Source organism: Chrysochloris asiatica, unplaced genomic scaffold, assembly GCF_000296735.1.
Source record: "Chrysochloris asiatica unplaced genomic scaffold, ChrAsi1.0 scaffold00003, whole genome shotgun sequence".
Classification (NCBI taxonomy): domain Eukaryota; kingdom Metazoa; phylum Chordata; class Mammalia; order Afrosoricida; family Chrysochloridae; genus Chrysochloris; species Chrysochloris asiatica.
The window spans coordinates 17,770,049-17,780,646 of record NW_006408521.1 but is presented as its reverse complement, the minus strand read 5'-3'; the positions used below and the strand labels follow the sequence as shown (position 1 = coordinate 17,780,646).

At 37.4% G+C, this 10,598-nt stretch overlaps 1 protein-coding gene across 1 annotated transcript in view; it reads right to left on the bottom strand.

Annotated features, from left to right (window-relative positions):
- Positions 1 to 449: 449 nt before the first annotated feature.
- Positions 450 to 10,598, bottom strand: part of MARCH5 (membrane-associated ring finger (C3HC4) 5) — a 66,472-nt gene continuing 56,323 nt past the window's right edge. Inside the window, exons 4-6 of the mRNA XM_006831140.1 lie at positions 2,110 to 2,293; positions 1,785 to 1,951; positions 450 to 894 (exon numbers count right to left, since the gene is read on the bottom strand). Of these exons, the coding sequence (XP_006831203.1) occupies positions 778 to 894; positions 1,785 to 1,951; positions 2,110 to 2,293 (468 nt within the window). The 3' untranslated portion in view covers positions 450 to 777. The remainder of the gene's footprint in view (positions 895 to 1,784; positions 1,952 to 2,109; positions 2,294 to 10,598) is intronic.

Genomic DNA, 10,598 nt, shown 5'->3' with positions numbered 1-10,598 from the left:
AGCTTTAATTTCTAGAAATATGGATGGAAAAACCTTACTCCAATGCTGGGAGGACCTGATGACTGACTGATACATACATACACTGTAACTGAGACTACATGGTCAAAAAGACATTTTGAATTATGAGATGCCAACATAATAGAAATAGAATTTAACAATGAAAAAGTGAACAATCTGGAAGCCCTGTGAATTTTTACCCAACATCACACGGGTTAAGAAAAACACGACAAAACCTCATTGTTCAGATAATCATCTCAATGTTTACATACATTTTTGGTTTATTATTTATTTATAGCTAATTTAATTTCTATTTCCTCATATTAATATATGGTCCTGTTTAGCAGGTAGTCAAATTGTGCCAGTGAGAAAAAATCCTCATAGTATCTTCACTGAGTTGCTGATTCTAAGAAAACACTGAACTAAACTTGTACAAAAAGGGACTTTGAATAAAACAGTGTGTGCATTTTTTAGTATTTGCACAGTCTGATTTTGACATTTCTGCCTGGAGAAAACATAAACAAATCCCAGGTTTCCCATGCTAAGACAATGGTTCAGATGACTGCCATGAAAGCAGTAAAACAATGAGAACAAATCACATCCTTAGGCTCCGTGATTACTGAGAGGATTCCCCCTGCCCTAAGTGTTTTATTATACTTCTTAAAAATATAGGAGCAGCAGCTTATCACAAGTCTCCACTACTGTGCATTAATGATGGAATCAGAACAACACAACAGACTCATACAGATGAGAGGACTGAAGAACAACTAGAAGTCAGTTTTATGCTTCTTCTTGCTCTGGATAATTTAGAATTTTGCGGTGTGCCTGACGTAAATATTGCTGCTGTTTGAAGTAAACCTTAAATGCTCCTTTAATGGCAACAAAAGCAATTCCACCCTAAAATAAAAAGAAAAATAAACGTTTTATAATTCAGGTTTAGAGAAGCATAACGGTAAAAAGAATTTTACTTAGATTATAAAAGATACAAAACTAATTCAGATAACTTTAAATCAGTTCTCTTTTCTACTAGTGGGTGAGAGAGGGAGCAAGAAAGACTCTACAGGTTAACATCAGACAAAGAAACCTTCTTTAATATCCTAGCTGAGTCATCTTCCTTCCATATAGCTCCATATCTACTAGGGTTTTTTATCCCCTACTTATTATTTTGTTGATTGTGGTAAATCTGTGTGTAACAATACATTTGTCATGTCAACATTCTTTACATGCAACTACATGTACTCTTACATAGTAGGACAAAAGCTGTGGTACAATATGCAAAGGTGAAGTGGGAATACTACTAATGATAGCAGACAACATGAGTGCTTACTAAACACTGGTTTACTATGTGTCAATACTTCAAATAAATTACCTCATTTAATCCTTGCAATTATCCTGAGGTAGGTACCGCTACCATCCCTATGCTCAGGAAATGTGCTTTACGTATCACACAGCAAGGCAATATTTGAGATGGGATTTGAACCAGGCAGCCTGATTCTAGAACAGAAGCTCTTTATCATGATTTTGTGGGCAAAGGGATGAATATGGTAATTTATGCACATTCCAGGGAAGAAGTCTCTCCCAGGGTAGTTCCAGATGGCCAGACTTTTGGCAGTAGCTCCTCCCCTCTAAATTCACACTGAAGCTATTGGATGGCAGTGGGGTCAAATAGAGGCTTAAGGCACAGCAGTCACAGACTGTATATAGTACCATTGTTTGTTTTTTATTTCATACACAATCCATTCTCTTTTATATAATCATTTGAAAAAGTAATATTTAAGCCATCTTACCAAGATTGTCCTTTGCAAATTAGAGTTAACACTACTGAACATCAGCTTGCCTACTATCGTCGCAATAGTAGGAAAAACGAGGGCTCCACACAAAATTCGTGTAGCAGAGACATGATCTGCTAAAGGATTAGCCTCAGCTGGAATTCGAGGAACAGGACAACCAATTCCTGGGGGTGGGGGTGGGGGAGAAGGGAAGCAATGTATCAGTGCTAATAAATCAGAATAGCTAAATTAGTATTTAAAATGAAAACTTTACTAATTTAACTATTTCTAAAAAGCAAGATTCATTTGGCATGTACATTACAACCACAATTTATGACTTTACCTGGAAATATACTGTTCAAAATTTGCAGTTTATTAGAGTATTTGCGCCATAATCGGAGCACGTAATCTTCCCAGCGAATCATCTTGCCTAATATCAGCATGACGGGAATAGTAGGAAGTCCAATAAGAAGGAATAAAGGATCAGCTCTCTCCATAACATCCAGACCTTCTTTATGACCTACAACCTATGAAACAGATATCATTTGCTAGAGAATCACTTCCTTATTTAATGAAGTTTTGCATACTTAAGCTCAATTCATTTTATGAAAAAAATACAAAACTTTTCAAGCATGTAGAAATAAAGTTGAAAAAATAAGCTAAAAAGCGATCGATCCTGATTTATTTATAAAAATATCTTATTCAAAGTGAAAAAAAGCTCCTCAAGTATTCCATATATAGCGGGGAGAGGGGGGGAGAGCTTAAAAAAGGGCTGATCCATATCTTCAATAGAAGGAACTTCTGGTTCCTGCTTCCATATCTTTTACCTGATTTGGTTAGACTAGGCTGTTGTGGAAATGTTGTACTTGTTAAGTTGGTTCCGACCCTGTAGAGCTTTTCTGAGGTACAGCTGGTGAGTTTGAATTGCTGACCTTGCAGTTCAAACTGATCTTATAGTCAAGTGCTGTGGAAATAAATGACTATAATTCTACATCCTATTTGTCATCTGGGGAGCACCGTGGCTCTGTAATAAGTATTAGATTGAAAACCACAAGGTTGGCGGTTTGAGCTCATATATCACACTGTGGGGACGAAAGATGAGGATTTCTGCTTCAGTAAAGTTTTAGTCTTGAAAATTCTATATAGGGTTGCTAAGAATCAGAACTGGCTCCGTGGCACGAACAACAAATTGTTTTATTGGCAGAGCATCTGATTTACTGTTCTTCCCTAAGTATAAGAGACAAAGTCTCACTATCCTGACTGGTTGTACTTTTTCAAACACAGATTTGTTTGTTCTTCTAACAGTGCATGGTACTTTTAATATTCTTCTTCAACACCATAACTCAAATGCATCAATTCTTCTATGATCTTCCTTATTCACCTGTATATAAAGCTACTGAAAATACCATAGCACATTTAGTCCTGAAACTCACATCTTTGTTTTTGAACCCTTTAAAGAGGTTTTGTACAGCAGATTTGCCTAATGCAATATGTTGTTTTATTTCTTTACTGCTGCTTCCATGCGCTTGGTGGGTCCAAGCAAAATGAAGTTATCAACAACTATTTGACACTAGCAGTGATATCCCTCATTCCACATCCTCGCCTTCTGAATCCGGCTTCAACCTCTGACAGTTCCCTGTCAATGTAATATTACAGCTGTTTTTGAATTATCTTGAGTAAAATTTTCTTTGTGTGTGTTATTAATGATATTCTCCGATGATTTCCACATTCCATTGGGTCATTTCTCTTTGGAATGGGCACAAACATGGATCTTTCCTAATTCGTTGGACAGGATTCCAAATTTCTTGTCATAAAATGAGTAAGTGCCTCCAATGTTGCATGAGTTTGTTGAGATATTTCAGTTTGTAGTCCATCAATTCCTGGAGCCTTGTTAATGCCTTCAGTGGAGTTTGGACTTCTTCCTTCAATACTATTGGCTCTTGATCACATGCTGCCTCTTGCATCGGTTGAATACTGACCATTTCTTTTTGGTACAGTGACTCTGTGTATTCCTTCCATCTTCTTTTGATGCTTTCTTCATCATTCAATATTTTCCCCAAAGAATTCTTTGGTATTACAAGTTGAGGCTTGAATTTTTCTTCAGTTTTTTCACCTTGAGAAATGCTGAGTGTGTTCTTCCCTTTTGGTTTTGTAACTACAGATCTGTGCATATTTCATTAAAATATTTCACTTTATCTTCTCAAGCTGTCCTTTGAAATTTTCTGTTCAGCTCTTTTATTTATCCATTTGCTTTAGAAGCTCTACTCTGGAGAGCAAGTTTCAGAGTCTCTTCTGACATCCATTTTGGTCTTTGCTTTCTTTCTTGCCTTCTTAATGACTGTTTTCTTTCCTCCTCTAGGTTCTTGATGTCATCTCACAACTCTTCTGGTCTTCAGTCATTAGTCAAATTTAATTCGTCAAATCTTCAGATGATCTCTAAATTCAGGGTGAATATGTTCAAGATCATATTTCAGCTTACTAGTGCTTAGGATATTGATGTTTATGCACTTCATTTCATTTTTGACAACTTCCAATTTTCCTAGATTCATACTTTGTACATTCCATATTCCAATTATTAATGGATGTTTGCAGCTGTTTCTCCTCAAATTGAGTCATGCCCCAACAGCAGCTGAAGAGCCGTTTGTGTCATCATGATCAACTCTATTTTGAATATTCTGACTGCCTCCCAAACTGAGGGTCTCATCTTGCAGCATTATATGACAAGGTTGTTGTTGTTAAAATGCGTCAAGTTGGTTCTGACTCATAGCGACCCTGTATAGGGTTTCTGAGGAGTGGCTGGTGAGCCTGCACTGCCAACCCTTCAGATCAAACTGACTTTGCAGTCCAGTGCATTAACTGACGGTGTCACACCAGGACTCATTATCTGGCAATATTCTTCTGGTGTTTTTTTTTTGTTTTTTTTATCATGCTTCAATATTCAATATTTAGGTGCTATCTGACAATGTTTAGCTTAATTAGTAAAATGGTCTGCCTTGGGCATTATGCTGTTTCAAGAACTATCTATCTGGGATTAAACTGACAACAGCTATTCGAATGATTATACAGGGACCTTAATAGATAGTGAGTTTATGTGAGTTTATGTTAATAAGTAAGGAACGACTCAGAAGATAAGGTTAAGAATGGTTGCACAACTGAAAGAATGTAATCAATGTCACTGAACTTTACATATGGAAACTGTGTCTTCTCAACAATAAATTAAATAAAATTTAGGGGGGAAAATTACAGCCTTGGGAACTCTATGGGGCAGTTCTACTCTTCCCTATAAGGTTGCTATGAGTTAGAACTGACTTGATGACAATCAGTTTTTACTTTAATCAAAATTTCACTTGGTTACAAGCTAAAGATGTTTCTCTGCGGTATTATATTCTTGGCAGTTATGACATGGTAAGGACACTATTTTAGAGTTTTGAGACTCAAGAGTCCCAGGGAGGCAACAGCTTGCTAGGAGGTCATCTACTATATAGATGTCAGTAGTTTCTGACCAAACTAGAGACCTGGAAGGAAGAGTTAAAAGGACCCTATAACAAAATCCATATCATTTTATCATTCCTGATAAAAACAAATTATATAAAAGGCTTTGAAATGGTATTTGTACATGAATGTTCATCTTTGTTGCAAATACACGTATGGATAGAGCATACAGCAGGCAAAGTGATGAAAATTTCTTAGATATTATCAACCATCTTAATGCAGTGAGTTGCTGGGCCTAGGGGCTCAGCCTCATAGTCTTAGGGGACACCACGGTCAACTGGCATAACATAGACAATGTTTTACAGCCTGCACTGGTAAGTAAGCATCTAGGATCTTAAAAGCTCATGATCGGCCACCTAAGATGAGAAATGAAGTTGGAACATGTGAACATCAGTCTCCATGACTCTGAGACCGGAATAACTAGATGGTGCCGGGATCTGAAAGGGATCACATTAGAAGGTCCTATACAGGTTGGCAAAAAAATATCTATAACAAAACTCAAAATTATATATATGAGTGTATATATATATATTGCTGCTGTTAGGTGCCATTGAGTTGGTACCGACTCACAGCAACTTTATGCACAGCAGAACAAAACACTGCCCGATCCTGGGCCAATCTCACTACTGTTGCCACTCGAGTCCATCAATGCTGTCACTTGGCCAATCCATCTCGTTAGGGGTCTTCCTCTCTTTCCTGACCCTCCACCTTACCAAACATAATATCCTTCTCCAGCTACTGGTCCCTCCTGACAATATGTCTTAAGTATGAGAGACGAAGTTTGGCCATCTTGGCCTCCAAAGATCACTCTGGCTGCATTTCTTCCAAAATGGATCTATTGATTCTTTTGGCAGCCCATAGCACTTTCAACATTCTCCTCCCACACCATAACTCAAAAGCATCCATTCTTTCTTCTACGGTCTTCCTTATTCACTGTCTAGCTTTTGCATGCATATGAGGTTATTGAAAATACCATGGCTTGGGTCAGGCGCACCTTAGTCCTCAAGCTCACATCTTGGCTCCTCAACACTTTAAAAAGTTCCTGTGCAGCAGATTTGTCTAATGTTAATACGTCGTTTGATTTCTTGACTGCTGCTTCCTTGAGGGTTGATAGTTGATCCAAGAAGAATGAAGTCCTTGACAACTTCCATCTTTTCTCTGTTGATAAGAATGTTGTTTATTGGTCCAGTGGTGAGGATTTTTGTTTTCTTGACATTGAGATGTAATCCATACCGAAAGGCTGTGTTCTTTGATCTTCATCAGTAAATATTTTAAGTCTTCTTCACTTTCAGTAAGCAAGGTTGTATCATCTGCATATCACAGGTTGTTAATTAGTCTTCCTCCAATCTTGATGCCATATTTTTCTTCATATAACCCAGCTTTTCGCATACAGGTTGAATAAATATGGTGAAAGAATACAACCTTGTCGCACACCTTTTTAAATTTTAAAACATTCAGTGTTCCCATGTTCTGTTCGAACAACTGCTTCTTGGTCCAGGAACAGATTCCTCATGAGCACAATTAAGTGTTCTGGAATACTCATACTTCACAATGCTGCCCAAAACTTATCATGATGTACACAATCGAAAGCCTTTGCATAGTTAATAAAGCATAGATAAACATCTTTCTGATATTCTCTGCTATCAGTCAAGATCCATTGGACATCAGCAATGATGTCGTGGGATGACATCAAGAACATCATACAAGAAGAAAGCAAAAAGTCAATAAGAAGACAAGAAAAAAGGAAAAGGTCAATATGGATGTCAGAAGAGACACTGAAACTTACTCTCCAGCATAGAGATGCTAAAGCAAATAGAAGAAATGAAGAGGTTCAATAGTTGCACAGAATATTTCAAAGATCAGCTCGAGACGATAAAGCAAAATATTACAACAAAATGTGCAAAGATCTGGAATCAGAAAACCAAAAAGGAAGAACATGCTCAGCATTTCTCAAGCTGGGGAAACTGAAGAAAAAATTCAAGCCTCGGCTTTAGTTATTGAAAGATTCTCTGGCCAAATTATTGAATGATGCAGAAAGCATCAAGAGAAGATGGAAGGAATACACAGAGTCACTATACCAAAAGGAAGTGGTTGATGTTCAATCATTTCAAGAGGTAGCATATGATCAGGAGCCAAAGATACTGAAGGAGGAAGTCTAAGGTGCATTGAAGGAATTGGCAAAGAACAAGGCACCAGGAATTGATGGAATAAAAATAGAAATCTTTCAATAAAGTGAGGCAGCACAGGAGGCACTCACTCATCTCTTCCAAAAAACTTAGAAGACAACTATCTGGCCGACTGATTGGAAGAGATCCATATTTGCGTCCTTTCCAAAGAGAATGCGGAAATCATCGGACAATCTCTTTGATATCCTATGCGAGTAAAGTTTTGCTAAAAGTAATATAGAAATGGCTACAATCATACATTGACAGAAAACTTCAAGCCGGATTCAGAAGAGGCCATGGAATGAGGGATATATATATATATACAGACTTACTGGTCAGAAAGAGACTGGAGGAACCCAAGATTATGCCCTTCACTTCTAGATAGGAACTGTCCCTCACGACCCAATTTTCAGACATGCAATAGATAGATAGGAGGGACAACAAAACTAGTAAAATATGCTCACCAAGAAAAGGTTAGTTATTCAAAATCAAAAGAACAACAAGTATTTAAAGACAAAGTTGAGTAGGGATTGGGAAGGAGCGTGGAATGGAAATAGGAAGCACAGGGAAGAAATGGGAGAAGTGTCTTTGCATAGAGGGGACTGTAATCATTGAGATCAAACAAAGTGTATCATTTGTTGAATATAAAACTGATGATCTTGTCTGTAAAGCTTCACTCAATACACAATAAAAAGTAAACAAACTCAAGAAAAGGTTTTCATGCTAAAAGAAATATTCTTTGATGAGTAGTACCAAGGGTTGGAAGGAAGGGAGAGTGAAAACAAACAGACAAAAAGGACCTTGTAGAGCAGGCTGGGGGAACATCTGGGCCTTGGGCCGAACAGTTGATGTTAAGTGTTATCTACTTGTTTTCAACTCGTAGGGTTTCCAAGGAGGGGCTGGTGAATTTGAACCACTGATCTTGTGATTCAAACAAACTTTGTGATGTCGTGCTTTATCCCACAGCACTGTACCAAGATTCCTCGGGCTGTATAAAGCCTGTGAAATCATTCGATGCCCTGCTAAGGCAATTGTAGTTTCAGCAATCACATTCGGAGTGAGTGTGGCACTGTAGGATAAGCACTCGACCATAAGGTTGGTTTGAACCACAAGGCTGGTGGTTCAAACTCGCCAGTCACTCCTTGAAAACCCTATACAGGGTCACTATGAGTCAAACTGACTTGCTGGTACTAACAACAATAATGAAATGTTTCATCAAATACAGGAAGCTAATTTTTAAGTTGATAATTTTGTATGGCTCACGAATGATGTTATACATTCTGGCAGAACAAAGCTTCCCCACTCCTGTTGTAGAGGAAAAAGGAAGGAAAGGAGAGAGAAAAGGATGGCACACTAAATTCTTCCAGGGATAAAACACACTTAGGAAAGCAAGCTCATGAAAAAGTAGATGAGAGTTTTCAAAAAGTGATGTGTCGTTTGTGGCCGCTATGATAAACAATGATTTTTTAGTTGGAATATAAGGAAATGTACAACAAGGTTAAACTGTGAATAGTCAGGACAAATCGAAATTCTAGGCATAGATTTGATCTAGGTGAGAATGTTTTATGACAGTGTATATGCAGGATCAAAAGGGTACTTTTTAAAATTTAGGTAGGGGCATAGACCAGACTTGCATTCATTCAACTGAAATAGACATAGGCTGATGTGTTGAAGGTAAAATAGGGAGCTAACATTAAACAGGTCTTTTGGAGTTGAGAGACAATCAAACAAATGTAAATAAATGCTGTGAAGCAAATAGGGTAGACTTAATGGCAATTTAAAAAAAACTGTGTTTTTTAACGCCATACTTTAGTTTTAGTCAAACTCAAGCTCAATAAATAAAAGGTAAATTAAGCAATGGCTTTATTTAACTTCACCCAATACAAACCCTGTGTGTAATCATGTGCATCTGATCTTACTGTCCAATATTTAAAAATAGATTCCTTTTAAGATTTCACTTTTGGGGTGAGAGCCAGAATGACAGAGTATCTTCTCTAAGAATTTGTTATGTGTATATAATACAAAGGTATAAAATAAGTGCATAGAATTGTAGCTGTAGAAAGAGAGGTTTCTTTTTTTTTCTACTGAAAAGGTAAGAGCTAGATTTTCATATCCAGCTAGGCCTATATTTCATGATTATTGAAAAGCAGTGGTGACATTTAAAATTGTATTTATTGTGGTGATGTTGAAAATATACACAGCGTAACACACCAATTCAACAATTTCTACATGTACCGTTTAGTAATACTGACTCCATTCTTTGAGTTTAAAACTAATCTTACCATCCTTTCTTGAGTTGTTCTCCACCTATTAACATATATACACTGCCCTTAAGTTTCCTATCTAACCTTTTGAATTGCTATTGTCAATTTGATTTTACAGAGACAATTCTTTTTTGAGGAGTAAGCAGTTAGGTTTAGGACTATGGCTATGTCTAGGCTGTTAAACAAGGAGCCCTGGTAGCACAGTGGATTATGGGCTGGGCTGCTAATCACAAGGTCAGTAGTTTGAATCTTGCAGCCACTCCTCTGGAGAAAGATGGATGAACCTTTCTGCTCCCGTAATAATGTATAACCTTGGAAAGCCTATACAGGGTTGCTAGGAGTTGGAGTTGATTTGAGGGCACACTAACTACCACCAGGCTGGTCCATGCAAGATGGCAGCCTGTTCTCTCTTAAGGCCATGGATCAGGGTTTTCAATTCATCTGATATTTCACACAGACCCCAGGTCAGTGCTAACTTTTTTAATGAAGCATACAAGTATGATTAAAAATGACAAAATAACTTATAGCCAAATGATCTTCGACAAAGTGCCTAGGCACATTGCATGGGGAAGTTAACAGTCTAACAAATGGTGCTGGCAGAACTGGAAAGTGAGATGTAAAAGACTGAAACACGACCTTTGCCTCACGCCCTATACAAAAATAAACTCAACATGGATTAAAGATCTAAATGTGAATCCTAAAATTATGAAGATCATCAATGAAAAAATAGGGAAAATGTGAGGGCACTAATTCAGGGCATATACAGACTGCCACACATTTTGAAAAGTACACAAACAAAAATAGACAAAATAGACGAGTGGGACATACTAAAAATTAAAAACCTGTGTGCATCAAAAGACTTCACTAAGAGAGTAAAAAGGGAACCCATAGACTGGGAAAAAATCTTCTGC